Genomic DNA, 19,045 nt, shown 5'->3' with positions numbered 1-19,045 from the left:
AAATGCTAAAGGTGCTGCTGGTGGAGAATCCAAAGGGAATGAGCAAAAGCAAAAAAGTAGCATTTAAGAAACACAATCTGACCTGTCAATGTTTCTGTTAACGCCGAATACCTCCTAGACATCAGCTACCAAATCATCCTTCTGCAAAACCCCCTTCTTCCCATGGGTAAGTGTAAGCAAAGAACCAGGAAAAAAAAAAAAGTTATCTGGGTACAAACCCTCAGGTATTCAAGCCAAACCAGCAAGACATGCCTTTCTCAGTGCCTTTGAAAGGGATGAGGTGCTTCTACACCTACGTGTAGATGTGTATGAAGGCAGGACGTGCTACCAGAGAGCAGCTCTTGGGGTGGCAGGCAGGGCTCAGGCACAAACTGCACAGTCTTATACGTGGATGTGGGGCTGGGGCTGAGACAGAGCCAAAATTGCAGCAGCACCAAGAGAAATCAAGGTGCAAACCCAACACAAAACCAGCCAAGGTTGTTCCTGCGATCAGCATCATTCTGGAGGAACGGCAGTTCTGTTCTGACTCAGACTAAAATAAACTTTGCACATAAAATATTTAATACCCCAAAGTCTGTTCCCGAGGCTATACCCCGCGGCTGTGTACCCCGCGCAGGCAGGCTGCCGTCCCGGCGTGCCAAGCTGTGCTCGCCTCTCCCGGCGCACCCAGCATCTTCCGGTGCTTAATGCAACTTAACAGCAGCGGCAATGACTTATTTAAGAGCAGATCAAGAAATATCCCAGCTCTCTTTGGAGACTTCAAAAGCAGCTGAATGCTACCGGTATCCTCCGATAAAGACACAGCTTTGCTGTACCGTCTGCCTCAGGGGAACCTCGCACCGCTGGCAGCAGGAAGGGGAGATGCAGCCACCTTGGGGATGTCTCAGTAGAGGGGGGACCCTGCTGCCACCCCTGCAGCTACCAGAGCCACCCCAGGTGGAGAGGAGCCAGCACAAGCCTTGCCCCACCAGGGGCTGCATCCTGCCCGTGGCTCTGTCAGGCACTCAGGGTGCCCAGCCTGGGAGGTGAGATGTGGTTGCTATGGAAATGGGAAGCAAAAAAATGAGGTTTTACCCCCTCCCCGGGGAGCACAGCACTGGAGCCCCCAGCACGGCTGTGGGTGACAGCGTTGGGTAGCTTCCCTGTGCCATGGAGGCCAGGGAAGAGACAAGGAAAGATGCAAAGCTGTGCCAGGGTCTGAATGCCAGAACAAATGATGGAGGAGGGATGGTGCAGACAGCCAGAGCTCACTCCTTGCTGAGCACATCTCTTGCCCTACTCAGGCAGGCCAGCCAGCACTGCACTACACTTTCAAGCCTATGAGCTCCTTCCCAACAGAGGCAGGGAGTGAGCCAGAGGAGCACTAGGAAGGTCACTGGAAGGTGGATTGGAGGTTTTCCACCAAAGTTTAAAGCCGGAGACTTCAGCCTTCATCTTGAGATAGGACTGGAGCAGAAGCACAGCAAGAGCAACACGCTCTAATAGACACCTTGGGAATGGCTTGCTGGCTGAGGACAAAAGTGTTCTCCAACAGATGACATTTCTCACTGGGAACTGGGGAACCAAAGCCCCATGGCCAAAATCTCCACCCCAGGCTGAGGTTGATAGGAGATTTGATATTGATTCACTGGGGCCAGAATTTCATCCTGTGATTTAAACCTAACTCTTCCAAAGAGAATAAGATCAATTTTACAGAGAATCAAATAGATAAAGAACAGCCTTTGAGCCAGTGAGCAGCAGAGGCAGAGAAGGTAGTTTAAAAAAAAAAAAAAAGAAGGGTTCTTTCCTTATCAGGAAAGTTAAAAAAAAAATAAAAGAGAGCTAGAAAAGAACCTGGAGAATGTTGTTTGCTCATTTTTCCTCTTCCAGTCAAAACAACCCCGCCTCTGTCTGCTCTCCTCATGGGCACCAAGGGAGCAGAGCAGCAGAGGGTTTCCTCATAGCAGGGCCAGGATGGAGCTGTTGTGGTCCCCAGCCCACTCCTGGTCCTTCCCTGGTGGCTCCTGCCCTGGGCAGCTGCCTCAGCCCTGCGGTGGCCGAGTGGGTTCAGAGTGCCAGGGTCTCATGTCTGCTAAGCCTGCCTGAAGTGATGGGAGAGGATGAAATACACTGGCGATACAGCATCCATCTGCATGTGCAGGAGAGCCACCTGCAAAAGGGGCTGAGGAGCAAGATGGGGAAGGCATAGATTCAGGCTTGGAACAAGGAAACCAGTTCTGCCACAGCAGGAGAGCAAGACCACACTGGAGACCATTTTCCCAGGGGTGCAGGGCTCCTCTATCCCAGCTGCCTCCACATTCGAGGAACGTGAGTTCCCACTAAGCAACCCCCACCCCTCCCGTCCGGGAAGCATGAAACCCTTGCACTGAGCTTCTCTCTCAGAGGTTCTATTATCGTAATTCCTTTTTATTTTGGCCTTGGAAGACAATCCATCACCCTAGGGCAGTACTGACTGGTCCCTGCCAAGGCTGCTGCTCTGCTCCGGCACCATCTCCCTGTAAAGCACCAGGGCCACTTTAAGTTTCTTCCATCCTAGAGCCTCACCAGGAATGAGCCTTGTGTTTGCCTTTGACCTGTCACTGCCATCCCTTGCACCTTCCATCGCCTTGGAAGCAACACAGGACCTGCAGCAGAAGCTTCTGCAGGCAGCGATCCCCCTGCCTATTATTCAACTGCAATCCAGAGACAATTTTTCTTGGGAAAAGCTTTTAAGCTTGATCAGTGATGGGGTTAATATTGTTTGCCACGTGTCTCAATTTTTTATCGGTATTAATGGGAAGTGCCACAGCAGGGCTTTCTCAGTCAGTGCCGTGGTGGTGTTGAGCTAGGGTGGGTTTTTTATACACTGCATGGCAATGAGCGATCACGCTGCTAGCCCAGTAGCTACCAACCGAGCCCCCACAGAAGCTGCTCAGACCCCCTTGCCAACAATATACCCTAAAGCCCAGAGTTTGTCCCCAAAAAGCCACCCCTCGTGCTGCAGCCCATTCCCATCCCGGCAGGCTAGGAGGAGAGGAGGGAGCCACGCAAGCTGCACGGCAGCAGAGGTGAGCTCTATAATTGTACACCTGCCTGTGTTTGTTCTCTGATGGCTCTTTGGGGACGCTCTGTTACATCACATTTAAAAGAAAAGGACAACAACACAAAACAAAAAAAACCAGATGCAAGTTAAACAAGTGGAAGGCCCGCTGGGGCTGCTGGGGAAGTTGGACTCCGGTGTGTGCCCAAGGCGAGCGGCTGCAGGCAGCCACACAGCAGGCAGGCAGCCCTGCACCTTTTCCCACCGGCACCACAACACAGGAACAGAGCTCAGATCCAAGAGCAAGAGAAATGCAAGACAGGGACCTTTGCTTCCCACTTCCCTGCCCTGAACACTCTGTATTTGCAGAGCCATTCTGCTTTAAACAGCAATATATATAATTTTTTTTCATCTGTGCATTCAGGCCTTTGATCTCACCAATTTATTTGTTCTTGTCTTTATGGGCTTACCAATCAAAGTGTATGATAATTCATTGCTTGTTAATCCAATTTGGCTCTATTTAGATATTCGAGTTTAACATCAAATACAATATAAAATATTGTCCAGAAGAAACAGAAATGAGATCCATGTCTGTAAACCAGCTCTGAACCTTGCCCAGTGAGGGCTGGCTGCTTTCTTTGCTAATTTATTCTCTCTCTGGCTTCACTGAGCCAGTCTTCACGGCCGAGTCCCTCATCGCGGTTAGAGGCACAGCAGGGTGGGGGACTCTGCACCTTAGGGTGAAGCACAGCACCCCAGGAGCTCTCTCACACAGGAGAACATGGATCGCCAGCCACTGGCACAGCCCCAGGATGCTGGGGAGCTTGGGATGGCAAGCTGGGTCCCTCCAGGTCTGGAGCATTCTTGGAGTGGGGCAGAAGCTCCCTGAGGCGCCCAGTCCACCTGCAGCATCCAAATCTCTGGGCCAACTGCCCCTGTTTTTCAGTCACACAAGGCACAGACCAAAGGCTGCCCTGCAGCAGTGCAGGGGAGAGACCTGCCTGGCCACAGCCAGCCCAGCCCCAAGGACCTCACCGGGGTTTACTTCAGCTCAGGATCTGGCCCTCTGTGCAAGGAAGCTTGACGAGCAATAAGATTTAGCACATCCCTATGGGCCAGCAGCATTTCCAGACAGGTACGCTCGAAAGAAGAATCCCTTTTTTATCTGTGGCAGACTCTCAATCGCTCTCCCTCCCGCCGCCCACCTCAGCTCTTCCTGGCACTGTTATTTATGCAAAATTCAATGCCAACGTTCCTGCTGCTGTCTCAGCAGAGGAGACACTGCAGCTCTTTGGGGTGCGCCGGGGGGACAGAGGATGGCGACAGCTGGCTAGGGAGCACGTCGAGGACACATCACTGACCTGACATCTCTGAGACCCCAGCTTGCTGCAAGCAGGAGCCCACAGCCAGCACAGCGCACCGACCGGGGTTAGAGGAGGTTTATTAAATGAGGAGAGAGCACAGCGCCTGCAGGGTCCTGGTAGGCTCTGTCAGTGAGCCAGGCAAGAGCTGGTCTGGGATGCTGCAAGGGGAGTTCTCCCTCCAGGGAGGTTTCATCCCTGTTTCAGCTCCCGCGCCTGACCCCTGGGCACAGGCTTTACCCGCTGCAGCCAGGCAGCCCTGCAGGCGCTGCCCTCCTTCCTCTACCTCCCACTATTCGTGCCCAAGGGCAGCTCACCAGGGTCATTCCCTGCACAGACAAGGTCGGTTCTTACCTGGAAGAGAAGCCCAGGGTGCCCCGGCTCTGGCAGTGGGTCCCAGTGCAGGCAGGGGCGCAGCTGGCTGATACTGAACACAGCTCGCCTCCTCCTCAGGCTCAGGCATCACTCTGCAGCAGCACCAGGCTGCAAACCAACCCATGCAGAGCAAGCCCTAGAAACCTCAACCACCCCCAGCCTCCCTCCACAGCCTGCTTTATCTCCTCCTCTTACCCACCTGCAGAGCATCTCACTGACAAGGGTGTAACCAGGCACCAGGCCTGGCTGCAAACCATTAGCTCAAGGTGCTCATGCTGACACACACCTGGGCATCAGCCAGACCTCACTGCGTTGCTGGAGCCTTCATGGTGGGGTCACAGTGGAAGTGGGGAGCAACCAGGTGTGGTTAAATCCTGCTACCTCCCACTTGCTGTGTGCCCCGGCAATGCGAGGCGATGCTCAGGTGTGCAGCTCAAGCATCTTCCCTCCCCATGTCACTGCCCTCCTTCCAGTTCCACCTTGGAGTCGCCTCGGCTGAGCCACTGAATGAGCAGAGGCGATCTGGGGAGGGCATTTAGCTCAGCAGGCTACAAAGCACTCGGATGCTCCGTGTGTAAGAGCAGACCATGAACAGACTATTAATTCAGAGGCAGTGGATGCTCCTCACCATCTTCTCAGAGCCTCCAAAGTGCCCTCCTGAAAAGCCAGGGGGAAAATAAGTCTCAGTGGAGCAGTGAGTGTTGGAGGTGTTTCTTACTCACACCTGGCAGTGCAAAGGACCAGCACAGTGTCCAGCTTCATGGGGTGAGACGAGGGGCTCCGAGCCTGCCCCAGTCAGTCACCTCCTCAAGCCCAGGAAAGCTCTGCCTCTTTGCAGCCTCTTGGTGGCCGAAGCGGATGGGGAAAGGGCTGTGGTGGCAGCCAGAGGACAATGTGGATGCACAGACGTGCTGGCTTCTGCAGGACCAGCACCTGGAGTCCATCAAAGCAAACCCACTTAGGCTTATTTAACCAAACACTTACTTTCCATTTTATTCAATAATTGCTTTAATACTAAAATGCATTAGATGCTCAAAGCAGAGAAAAGAAAATCACATTTAGGTGGAAAACAAAGTTCTCATCAGATGAAAAAAACCCATTGTGGCAGGTACACCATTTTGAAACAGAATTGTAATAATTTAATAAAGCTGCTTTATCATCTTCATAAAATAGACAGAATGGTGATTCTTTTTTTTTTCCTTTTTCCATTTTGTTGTTTACAATGATTCAATCACTGTGAAAATGTACATAACATACATATCAGCATATACAACAATTTATTCTTCATATACTCGGCAACGGAGACACCACGACGAGACGTACCGCGCTCAGTCCCGCGGCAGGCGAGCAGCGACAGTGCCGCCGCCAGCTCTTCCCACTGTTACGGTGCGAGACCCGTGGCTTGTACCTGCAACTCTGCAAGGAGGTGCGTGCTGCTGGAAACCAGTTTGCGTTAGGTGTGTTTGAAGACCATATCCCAGCTTAGATCAGCTGAACATCAGCTGATGCCGATAAAGGATCCGTCTCCGCAGTGCTTGCAGCGGGGTCGGCTGGGCTTCTCCCCGATGGGTACCGCAACTCACAGGTTGGATCAGAGATCACCCATAGCTGCGAAAGCAGCTGTAGCAACAAGATCATCGATTTTCCCCAATGACAGACAAAAAGTGTTCCCATTCATAATTAGATTTCTTTTCCCCCCCAAGAATAATTTCAACATATTCATCAGACAGTGTGTTCTTTACAAAAGCAACTTGTTTCCTATTTGAAAACAAAAAAAAAGGAATTCACTTGTGCACAACGTGTGATCCACAGGCCACCTCTAGCTTCACAACAAACAGGGAACGGCAACAACCTCAGCAGGATGGTGCTCGGGGGGTATTTTTCCAGCCGTCAGTCATTGTCCCCAGCCTCCATCATCCACCCCAGTGCAGCCTGGCAGCCTCAAGAGTGGGTTCCCAGGGAGCGGTGAAGGGTCCCTGGGCCAGCACAGGGTGGGTTCACCCTCTTTCTGGTCCCCAGCCCCAGGGCTGCTCCAGATGGGGTCCTTGTCAGGCTCAGGGAGAGACATAGGTGGTTGCTGCTCCCTGGATAAAAAGGGAAGCGGAGCAAGCTTGCCTGGAGGAAACCAACATATCCCAGCAATTTTTCCTAAACCAAATCTGGGCACAGGTTTAAGTTATTAAAGAGCACAATAATTACATCTGGAACCCTCCCAGTAAAAGCCCCACCTGCCCTGAAGCCTCGAACGTTTTTGCATGGCCAGTTTTGATGCAACTAGGAAAAAAAAAAACAAGACAGAATGTGATTTGCCCAGGAGCCCTGAACTCATCTCAAGTGACACAGAGGGACAGTGACAGGAGTAGCAAAATATTCAGGAGAGGGATGAGGCAGTGGAGCCGGGGCCACTCTCCAGCTCTCCCCTCGGCCCTGCGCAGCAAGGACATGCCGGGGAAGGGCCCCTCGTTCAGCATCCCTGGCTGCAGCCCGGGTCAGCCCAGAAAACTGGTGTTTAAATGATTTTCTTGGAGGCATAAGGGTTTACTGACCTCTTTAATGCCCCCTTTTAATACAGAATTATTTCACATTCCTTCTCAGCTGCGTTTTTATTCAGAGTGGCAAGGAACATTTCCTCTGGGTAAATTAGAGAAATGTTTCTATTTTTTTTTCTTTCTTCCTCTTCGGTTAGCGTCTATTTTTTATCCAAAACGCTGGGCTGGTGGTGGCAGCTCCGCAGGCAGAGGGCAATGCTCAGCAGAAATTAACAGCCAGTATTTTTTGGGCAGCTGAGGATGATGGTGGGTCACTTGGGGATGGGAAGGACCCACGCTCCCTATCCCTCGGGGACGGGGAGCAATGGGGGGAGCTGGATCTCATCCTGCCAGATGCCCTGGAAAGCCACAAGGATCTGACAGGCAGGGCATCTGTTGCTCAGCAAACACATACAAAAAGCTCCCCCCAAACCACACCCAGAGTTGACAAAAACAGGTAACATCAGAATAAATCCAGTCTAAGAGTTACAGAAAATCCAGTTACTCCAACAGTCCCAAGCCAGCCCCTTTCTTCTTTGCTTACAATAATACACACATTTGGGGGAAAAAAAAAACAAAAACCAGAAATAAATGAAAGCAGTTACAGTACGCTGGCAGGAAACAATGCAGGAACAGAAATAACATATCCCTGAAAAATGGGCTTAAATTCCAGAGGAGAGGGGAAAATCCCCAGTTTGCTTTCCAGAGGGATGCAGGACATCAGGTTAACGCGTGGGATGGGAGCTGAATGAGGTAGTCATCAACACCAGCGAGGGAAGCATCACACATTTCATTAAACGACCGTTTCGTCGGTTGTTTCCTAATTCCTGGCCCTAGCAAGTGGCAGGGGGAACAGACTGACTGCCGACCTGTCTCGGACTGGCTACAACTTCAGGCAGGATCAATTTGCCCTGAAGAAACAAATGGCTGGAGCTTAATTTTATTTTGAGGATAATAATGACTGGAGCTTGTTTTCTTGTTGACATTTTTAATTTAAATAAATCAAAGTAACAACTATTTTATCATGATATGTAGACTTAGACTATTTCTCTAGAAACCACTAATTTCAACTTGCTGGTACAGCAAACATTGGCAAGAGCTATACATTTTCCCTTCCATAATCAACTTTAAATTCTAGGATACATTATTTAGGGTAGGAAAATCTGTCTGGTGAAGGGTTAATAATAATAACACACTAACTGAAATTCTCCTACCTTACTCATACCTCACTGAGGAATTATCACTGCAAGAGAGCAGAGAGCTGTGAAAACCCTTCCCTCTCTCCCTTCTACAAAATGGCTATTAAAGTAGCTCAATTTTTAAATCAATTTTATATGAGTAAATTTGTACCCACACAAAAAAGTCCTTAATTATGAGAAAAAATAATGAATTGCTTTAATTTTTTCTCCATTAAGAAGGCACATTAATTGAATTAGTAGCGTTTTTACATATCACCTGTCTGCCCCTAAATTAACATCACTATTGCTCACTCCATACTTATTTATGATGCAGGGATAGAAAGAAATCAGAAGAATCTAAAATCCATGCCACAGTGGCATACAAAAACACACACAACTTGGCATAATCATGACTGGGAAATGCTGACATGGAAGTGTGTGTCTAATTGAGAAGGTAATTTAGATCCCTTAAATAATTCCATCACTTTGACTCGGAAATGATAGGAGATGGAGGATATCTAAATCTGGGAACTGGAAAAAAAAACAAACAACCCAAACAACTTCTGGAAATTTTTCCATGCATTGTCTTGTAATTATGCAAAAGAAACGGATAGGGAAAAAAGTTCAGCACAGTGCATCCAACAATTGCAATCCAGGCAGAATTTTCCCCAAAATGCCTTCCCGTAATGCCCTGTCGCTGCCCCGGAACAGCCAGGGGAAGCTGCAGGCGATGGTGGGTGCTGGAGGAAGCATTTGCTCCACCGGGTCTGAAAACTGCAGGTTCCCCAAGGTTTAACTAAGACGATTGTGATTTTTTTTTTTCTTTAAGCTTGAAAGCCTTTTGCCATCACTAGACATACAGTAATTTGCAATATCAAATACAATAATAGTACAGATAAGCATGTGACAGCAAAAGGATCCATAAATGCAGGGGTGTCCATAGCAAAATAGCAACATCTTAAAATACAAACAACCCCGTGTTGGGTGAATATTAAAACTCACCAGACTGTCATTCGGAACAGTCGCACACAAGAAGTGGCCGCTATTTTGTCTAGACTACAAAACCACCAGCGTGATTATTAAAGATGTCCGAATAAAGAATTTGCCGTTCAATTCTTTCCAGGAATGAAAATTTATCTTTGCTTTGAGATATAAAAATATATAAACTCCAAGGAGGGGATACCGAGCGCTCCTGAGGACCAGGGGGTCTCGCCTCCACTCCCCGCCGCCCACCGCCTCCCGGCAAAAGCCAAACACCAGCTACTTTGCTCCGGCTGCACACCCCTGCCGCCTGTTGAGACAAGTGGGATTGTCACATTAACGATAGCTTCATTTATAAACAATACATTTAGGGAAAGCTTTTAAATACAGCAATCTGTGAACCATTGGTAAGCAATAAAAACAATCTGCGCTGGGAATCGTGCGGTCCCTCATCCTCATCCTCCTCCTTCTCACATCAGGTGCCGCTCAGAGGACGATGTCTTTTAGTCTCCGGGCGCCGGGCGAGTCCTTTTCCCGGCGTTCCTGCAGAAGCGGGTTGCCCTCCTGCCCGCCACTCTCGCTGTCCGCCCCCCGGGGCTCTGCCTCCGTGGGCCGGGAAGGACCACTGTTCCCAAAGGGCTCCCGTTCCCGGTTGCCGGGGCAGTGCCCGGCGCCGTAAGGTGCCACCGGCTTGCCGGACAAAGGGCTCTTCAGGTGGAGGGGCGAGGTGACGGGGCTGACGGCCTCGCAGCCGTTTCCAGCCTCCCGGACGGTGCCGCTCACCTTGGGGCTGCAGGCGGCCGGGTCCACCGTTCTTTTGCCTTTGGGGTTGGCGAGCCGCTCGTCAGCGAGGGGCTCACCGCCCTCCTTGCCGAAGGTGGCGAAGGTCCTTTTTGTGCTGCAGTCTGCATAAGGCTCCGTGTCCACCGCCTTCGCCTCGATGGAGAGGGCGATGACGTTCCTCCCGTGCTCAGGGGACTTGGCGCGGCTGGGGACTGCGCCGCGGGGCATCCAGCACCTGTCCGAGTGGCCCAGGATGCGGCACTCTTCCCTGCAATGAAATCCTTCGTTCTGATCTGCATGGAGAAAACACAAGGGATGGTGAAGGGATGAGACCTGCCAGGGGTGCCCACAGAGCCTGCCTGGGCTTGGGGAGCCCCTACCGAGCCGGGCACTGCCCATCACTCCCACACATGTAGCCGTCATCCTACCCCAAAGAGCAATCATTTTTACAGCAAGGCTCGCAAGAAGGAATCTTTTACTTTTATTTCTCCGCTGCTCTAACGACTGGAGTTCAATTTCCAACAGGTTGTGTGTCATCTGCTGCTGCCAGACCTGCAACCTGGGGAAAGGAGTTAGTGCTGCAAATCCATCACAGCAGGTCTGTCCCACGTGGCAAACCGCTCGGAGCCAGCGCTTTCTGGGTTTAGTAACCAGCACTAAAAGCCACCATGTTTTAAGCTTGGTTTGTCATGACACTTAAGCCTGACTTTTTGCAGAGGGGGGAAAGGAGCAGAGAGAAGGGGAGCTTTTTTTTACGTGTGTGTATATGTGCATTTTTACTTTTTGCTTAATCCCCACTGACCTCCTGCACAACCAAGGCTTTATAAATCTCCAAGACTGTCCACTCCAGCGAAGATTAAATGTGTCGTTCCCATTGCTGGAGCTTTATTCATACAAGCGCAATAAAGATCCCTTCTCTCAACTTGGGGCTGTCCTGACACCACTTTACTGGGCTGAAATATGGAGTGGTGGTTTAACCCTCTCCAAGAACTTCCATGCCCAGGTCTGAGGGCTTCCAGGTACATGCAAACCCTCAAACCCAGTGCTTGTGTGCATCCCTGTGCTGCCAGCTGATCCCAAGGGACTGCAGAACCTCACCCCACCATTGCAGATGGACAAACTGGGGCCCAGGGAAATGGCTGGGCTCGGCAAGAGCAAAGTTGGGAAGCAGATCCATGAGTCTCAGCTTTCCCAGCTCTTGCTGAGCATCCTACTGTGGCTCCCATTGAACACCACAGGCTCCCGGCTGCTTTTCAGTCTCAGTTTATGACTTTTCCTTCATTTGATAAGAACGTGTAATTGCAGCCAGCCCTCATAAAGCACGACCTTTCCCTATGCAAAACGTACCTCCTTCTTATCGTAACCTATACACACAAAGCAGTGCTAAAGCACTAATGCAATTGCCCATACAAAACCATGGTCAGTCAGTGCGGGTTTGATGGATCGAAGCCTGTGAAGGTGCAGACTCAGCCCGGGTTTGCTTCCCGTCTGTCTGCAAACCATTCATTTTGATGCTTTGTACATCTGTGTGCATAACCTCCGCTCCTCAGACACATTGGTATTTCCACCACATTCGAGCACTAGGGCGGCTGATAAAAATTCTCAGCACATAACACAATGCACCAAAATATGAGCAGCTTAACACTTACAGAGAATAAACGAGTAAAAGGCAGACCTCAAAAAAAAAAAAAGGGGATATTTTTTAAAGGAGAAGAAGCCAATTAACTGAAAAATCTATGGGTAAAACATAAGCTTTTTCTCTACATCAGAGCAGCTACCTGGTGGTGCAGAGCACGGTGCTGGGTGGCTGTGTAGGAGGTCTGGGTTTCGGCAGCCACCTTTACAGCAGTTTGGGAAAAGGATGCCTGAGCCTTACATGCAAAACAACCTGCACTGAGATCTAAAAGCCCATGCTCTTATACTTTGATTCTGTTACTTTCAAGTGCTTGAACAAAATAAAAAAAAAAAAAAAAAGAAAAATTGCCCCAAAAGTGTTGCTGTCTGCCTATTTATCCACAGCTTAACTTCAAAAGGGTGCTACAGGCATACAGAGTTGTGTAGTCTGGCTGTGATAGCAGAGGACTTGGTGATGGCTGGAGGGGCTACAGAAATATCTTAGGTTCTCATCCCTGATGAGACACTGATTTATTGTGTTGTGTGACCTTGGGCGCATTGCTGGAGCACACATCACTTCAGCCTCTCCACAAACATGAAATGCCCGACCTATGCACACACTGGGCTGGCTGGTCCAGCACAGGAAGGCATGGGGGGAGCTGCTGCTCCTCACCTTTCCTAGCCAGCATCACAGCTCAGCCCCAAATCCATGGGACCACCACAGCCAAGCCAAACCACACTCCAGACAGAGCACAGGTGGGTTCATCTTGCCTTTACCCATCTATTCCAAGCTAGCATATTTTACAGTCAAAAACAAATCAAGGACTTCACTGATTACTGCAGTGCAAGTGGATATTCCTCAAAGCATAGACAGGGATCTGTGCTTTAAGAGTGGATAATTAAAGACCACTGGCACAGTGCCTATCTGCTGGGGAGGTGAGCCACTTTGGGCACCAAGATGTTTGTCTGCAAGTCGCGCCAGCAGCCTGAAATGCAGGCAGGAGATGATATGAAAAGCATTACATTAAATTATACCTTTCAATCTTTTATTTTATGAAGGGAATGTAACAAGTATGAAGGGTGCTAGGCTGACAGGCAGAGGGACAGGAGTCACTATCCATTCACAGACCTGACGACAATGAGTAGCTTCACGGCACATCCTGCCTCCCTGCTCCTGTCCGCACCACACCTCTCAGCTTTGGGCTGCAGAGATCACATCCCACAATCAGAAATCGTCCTGCTCCCAGGGACAACTCTGCATTCCCTAGACCAGCCCTGACCTGGCAGCAGACCCAGGGACCAGCTCACAGCCCTGAGCAGCAGCCACTTCTCCATGGCAGAGCAAGGATCTTCGCCCATCACCTCCTTAACCCTGTAATTCATATAAAGTACTACTTTTACACCACCAGCATGCCCTGATGATACAAATGAACACCACAGCACTTCTCTGCTATCCCAGGTCCAAAGGCAAACTCAGAGGGGTCTGGACTTCTCCAGAGGGCTGACCCAGGGCCATCACCTCACATCCTGCTGTGCACCAGGGAGCAGCAGCAACTGCTGCCCCAAAGCAGAGGCAGGCATGGAGCCGCCGGCATCACTCCTGGCGCTGACCTTTGCAGCTAGGTCTGACTCACCCAGCCGTAACGGCACCCAGGACAGTCATTCACATTCACAGGCTCTTTATTGTACTGTTCTGTCTTGTTTTTTACCACTTTAACAATTGGAAATAGGACAACAGGAAATTCTTTTGTAGCCCTAGACCTGCCCTAGTCAATACGACCGTTACTGTCTGCACTAAAAATGGTTCTTAATGCAAGGAGCAAAGCCCAAGTAATAACAACCACCGCACCGCTCATGACACGATGAGTGGCAGGCAGCCAAAACAGGCAGCTTCCCACCTCCGCACCCGGCGCACGGATGGCAGGGGGTCAAGGGAGCTGGTGTGAAAGTGCTGCCCAAAGGGCCCTGACAGGAAGCGAAGGGAGCAGGGAAAAATGGAGAAGCAGCACTGGGTAAGCAACACCACAGCTTCGGCGCTTCTCTGCATAAGCCACAGAGCAAACGTGTCATCCTGGCCAGGAATCCCCAAGCAGCCCAATGCCTGGGGCTGTGCAAGCCGACCTGAACTGGGCGAGGCTCTCGCACATCATGGGCATCCTGTAGGTGCACATGAGGGTGCAGGGATACCTGTGTTGCATGCAGGGTGTCTAAAGAACACAGGGGCCGTGTACTGGTGATGGCCATGCAGCATGGCATATGAGGTGTGCAGGTCCCACAGCAGCAACGTCCATTTTTCAGCTGGTCTGCCTTCACCCAGCACAAATCCAGAATCTCATTTCAGAGCACCCTAAGGCAGGGTTGCTTTTAAAATGTTCCCCAAGAAGAAAACGTCCTGGCAGAAGCCTCACCATCAAGAGGCAAGCAGTTATCCTGAACTCAGGCTTGGCAGAAAAAATGTGTCATTGCTAAACAGAAGCTCTAACATAGCAAATATGAAATAAAAAAATCCCCAACAGCCACCTCTGGAATAAATATGCCCCTCAACAAGTATGGCAAAACCTATGTTGAGCTCCAAATTTCAAACCTGCTCTACTTGCGCCTCAGGGAACCAGCACAAAGGCAACTAATAATGCAGCTTGGCCACCCCATGCATTGCCTGCAGCACCTGAGCCAGGCAGCGGCATGTCGAGAACCAGCGGCTGCTGGAAGACCCAGTGGGAGAGATGACAGCACCCGTAGCTCATCCAGAGGCAGATGCACAGCCCATGTCACAGCAGGGAACAGGAGCTGGGGACAACGGCATAGTGACACAAGAAGAAGGGAGGTGACATAAAACACCCTAATTCCCGGGGCTGAACCCAGTCCAGCACCGAGGGGTCTGAGCACCTTGCTGCCTGCACCCTCAGCACTTTCCAACCTCACCAGAAAAGCTTTTGTCCAGAAGAGTGGGGAGATGGTCTGGATGTGCAGGATCTGCGAGCCAAGAGGAGAAGGCAGAGGACATGGGTGGGTGCTGGAGCTACAGAGCCTCCAGCTCCTCCCAGCACAGGACCTTCTCTGATGAAAAGGAAGGACTAACAAACATCCAGGGTGTACAAGTGCTTTCAGTCTCCTATTCAAAGCCTGCGTACTTGCGGCAGAGCAACATGAAGCTGGTGTGCAAGGCGCCCATTCAGCTCTCAGAGCAATTGAATTATCTCCAGTGGAATCGCAACGCTGGCCAAAGAGACAAAGTTAAATCGTAGCAAGGTGCAAGTGCCTGGGAATGTAATATTCCTGATAAATGGCCAGATGACATGTGCTGTTATACAATCTAAGGTGCAATTTGGGAGATGACAATAGTCCCTGGAGTTTCCATTTTCAAACAGCCACTCAGTTCAATCCAATCCATGTCAGAGCAGCTTTGCTGAGGTGAGTAAGTAGAGCTCATTTGTGCTATTACATGGGGAGCAAGGAAAAGGAGCGGAGTCACCGCTTGAAAATGAAAAATATGAAAGAAAAAAAAAAAGGGTGACTGAAAGAATCACAGCCTGGCTGGGACATGAATGGGGCAGGGGATGCACAGGTGACTATAGTGCCAATCACCCTGAGCCCCCAGCCCCGTGCCAGGGCAGGGCACGCGTGCCCGTACCTGGGCTGGTACCAGAGGTACCTTTGTGCAGGAGCCTGGCTTTATCTCCACATTTCGGTGTTTCTTCATCAACCGTATGATTATACTGTAATCACGATGACACTGCTCCTGGGTACAGCAAACAGCACGATCATTAAAAAATTCATTTCAAAATCTTCCTGGAAGCTAATAAATTTTACAGCAGTTTCAATCCTTTCTCATTGCAACAAAGAAAAGCTTAGTTCCAGACAAATTAAAAGTAAATTGATTGCCTTAGGGGAATCTATTCAAATATCACTTTTCCATGTTAGAAATCTCTTCCTGAAACAAGAAGAGGAAAGCCAGGGAGAGCCAGCACAGGAATGATGTGGAAAAGCAAATCATTAAATCTCAGCTCGCAAAACTAAGCCGTGTGGGGGGGAAGATATCAAACTTAAAATAAAATGCAAATGTCTCACTGGGGTGCAGGCCTAACATTTGTGACGGAATTTATGAATAATAAATATGAATAAATAGTAAACATGAAGGGATCAAACATTGCTGCTGTTGTTTACTCATGGTTAGCCATCTTTCATGGACAATGCGCAACTGCATTATTTAACACTCTTCTTCGAGATGCTTTGGGGTTTCTTTTCAACTTCAGCACCTTAATTTTCTCAGGAATGTGCACCACAAGGTGTGAGGCATGTCCCCGAGCCACCGTGCAGCACCCAGCACCCTCAGCACACCCGCAGGGCCCACCCCACCAGCAATCCACCACATTATACTCCAGATAAAATAATAAGCTCGAGGAAAATACAAACAGTCCCCAGCCAGGGTTCATCATCTGCTTATAAATTAAGACTCTGCACCTCTCCTTTATCTTCCATAATAGCATAATATCAAGAAACAAGAGGTGGGGAATAGTGTATTGTATTTTTGACCTATGGGCTTTTACAGAGCTTACTTTGTCTTTTCTAATAAGAAACCTCCAGTCTATGCAGAAATGTAATCCTGGCATGGCTTCCCTTGCACAATGCTTGGAGGATACTAATAACCAGGGACAGTGACAAATGCTCTTTACCGCAACAACGAGCCTTTCTTTTCCTCTCTTTCACCATTGTTTGGGATTTATGCAAGTTAAAAAACGCTGTATTTTTAATCCTGGTTTGTCTGTCCCAACTTAGGTGGTCAACATTGCTTAGAGAAAGCAAATGCCTGCAAGGAATTATTTTAACAAAACAGGGGATGTGAATTAGATGAATTTATCAGGCAATTGCTGATGAGAACCTACAACTGAATGCAGCTCATGGGCAGCACTTCTGCATTGGTCAGCACAGAGACGTGATGGGGCTTGGTCCTGGCTGCTGCAGATACATACGGCTCCCAAGAAGCACTGAGAACCCATACTGACTTACACCAGATGGGACGTTGGCCCATTTACCTCTTTCTCTGCTCTATATTACCATTAATAATGCCCTTTCTGCTGCAGAATCGTCCTTGTATCATGAGTGGGGACAGACACACCAACACGTCTGGTGTGCATGACTAACTACATACCAGAAGGTTACAGATAGATTGGTTGCAAAAGATTTTATCTGGAAAAACATCTTCCAGGGCATGCCAAAGCCTTTGGGATGAGAAGGTGGGTTTGGGAAGGAGGGCAAGAGGAGCTCAGTTTTGGGCACACCATGCACTGCAGCAGAGCCAGACCCAGCAGGGATGGGCTGAGGTGCGGTTTAAAGCTAGTTACCCCCCTTTATCCAAGACCACGGGCCAATCCCCACCTCATTCACATGGCAAAATTAATTCCCCTTCAGAAGGCCATCAAAGACACAACTTAAACTCCAATTAATCCTTTTCTGAGAACTTTCGTGCCCACACCTGAGCTGGGGAGGGGTGGGATTTCACCTCTGAAACTGCTACTCACGTCTCAATACAGGGCTCATTAACATCCTAACTGACACTGGGATGCAGGATCCAGTCCTCAGAGAGGAGAGTGCTCTGGGATCCGGCAGACCTTTTCCATCTCAAACCATTATGGCTTTGTAATTCATAGGCACAGCTCCCATTAATGCTAATGGCAGTTACTATGCTGCCTGCACGAGTGCCGAATACAACCCTTTGACTTCATTACTGGAATTCAATTTCATTAAAACTGGATACAGAGGGATTGTCCTAAATACACTCTTTCTTATATTTTTTTCATGTTAATGTAACCATTTGAGTATATTATACCCTGCAGAGATGGAAACATTTCTAGTCTGTTTAAACACATTTCCCACAATTGGGAGCAAAACTTTGTCTCCATTTATGCCTTTGACACCAGCTGCCTTCCATTTAATGGGACTTTAGTTGCTAAAGCAAATTAATCCAAAGGTTACTTTTCTCTGCTATTGTTAAATCCAAACCAGACAAATTCACATATTCTGTCAGGGTAACGCAGAACCAGTCAGGCAGCCAAATTCCAATGACAGCAATAAATCGAATTATTACCCTGTCCCATTCAAAATTAGGCGTTGCTCAGAAAATAGCAACTCGATGATTCTGATAAAAATCCAACAAACCAGAAATTACCGTTGAGGGAGATAAGATGCAATTCCCAGCTGCTTGCAGTGGGCCAGCTCCTGGCCCAGCGCCTGTGGGAGCAGCATCCCTGCCCTCACTGCAGCCGTACCGATGGACAACCCTTGGAGGGCTCACAGCCAACAACTGCAGCCTTCGCTGGCACCTCCCTTGGCCAGGATGAAGCAGCACAACCCATCCTCATCCTCTCCTCGTAGAGCTGTGGAGGCCACGGTGCTGGCAGGAGCGAGGATGCAGACAGGATCCTTGCCTGCACCCGCCCAGCGTGGCTCTCCCATCCCTGCAAGGTTTCTGGTGTTTCCACACAACAAGTGAGAAATAAAGGAGCCGAGGTTATAAACGCTGATACATAATTTACTCCTATTATCAAGATTAAATACATCTTTGCATGCTTAGCATAAAACAACTGCCTTTCCCCAGATTTCTCAAGGACATGCATAAACTTCATTATTATCTAAATAATCAAAAGAGTATTTCAACAGAATATTTAACTGTCTGCCTACTGGAAACTCACAGCCTTAATCTAACACTGATCCTCTGTTGTCCTTCATGTAAATATTGTTGGGATGTCAGCCAAAGCCTAGGGAAGTGAGCTTCATCTTGGTGGATGGGAATCTCTCGTGTCAGATACAGTCAGCCTGACTAATGAGACCTACAGCTTGCCAAAACCTACAGCCTCGCTGTCTGTTCCAGCCATTGAACGCGCTCAGAAAGCCAGTGGCACCAGCCCAGCAGTCTACAGATCCCAATCAACTATCAATAGCTTAAGTGTAAGTGATTGTGTATGAAGTACGAGCCAAATGTGTTTCCTTTTTCAGTTTTAGGACCTCCAGTATTGTTATTGCACCAGGAATGCTTGCACGGAATTAATCATAGACGTACCCACAAGGCAAAACACTATGAGAAGCTCTTTGTACTTTCTAAAAGTGTGCAGCTCTGAAGAGCGGAGGGAGCTGGAAGGCTTCCCAGCACGATGGGGCGTTCCCCACCATTGAGAGATAGCTAGGCATTTCTTTCTCTTCTTTTTTTTT

General features: G+C 49.2%; 1 protein-coding gene across 3 annotated transcripts in view; it reads right to left on the bottom strand.

Annotated features, from left to right (window-relative positions):
• The window catches only part of PCDH19 (protocadherin 19), a 116,278-nt gene that overhangs the window by 51,635 nt on the left and 45,598 nt on the right, over positions 1–19,045 (bottom strand). For 2 of the 3 annotated variants that reach the window (XM_069868091.1, XM_069868092.1), the window contains exon 5: positions 5,740–10,518. In XM_069868091.1, coding sequence (XP_069724192.1) covers positions 9,929–10,518 — 590 coding nt within the window. In that variant the 3' untranslated portion in view covers positions 5,740–9,928. Of the gene's footprint in view, positions 1–5,739; positions 10,519–19,045 lie in introns of those variants that run through there. The other variant, XR_011338430.1, reaches the window with a different exon arrangement.

The sequence above is a fragment of the Phaenicophaeus curvirostris genome, chromosome 13, assembly GCF_032191515.1.
Source record: "Phaenicophaeus curvirostris isolate KB17595 chromosome 13, BPBGC_Pcur_1.0, whole genome shotgun sequence".
Taxonomy (NCBI): Eukaryota; Metazoa; Chordata; class Aves; order Cuculiformes; family Cuculidae; genus Phaenicophaeus; species Phaenicophaeus curvirostris.
Note: the sequence above shows the minus strand (reverse complement) of the source record. Positions and strands in the feature narration are given on the sequence as shown.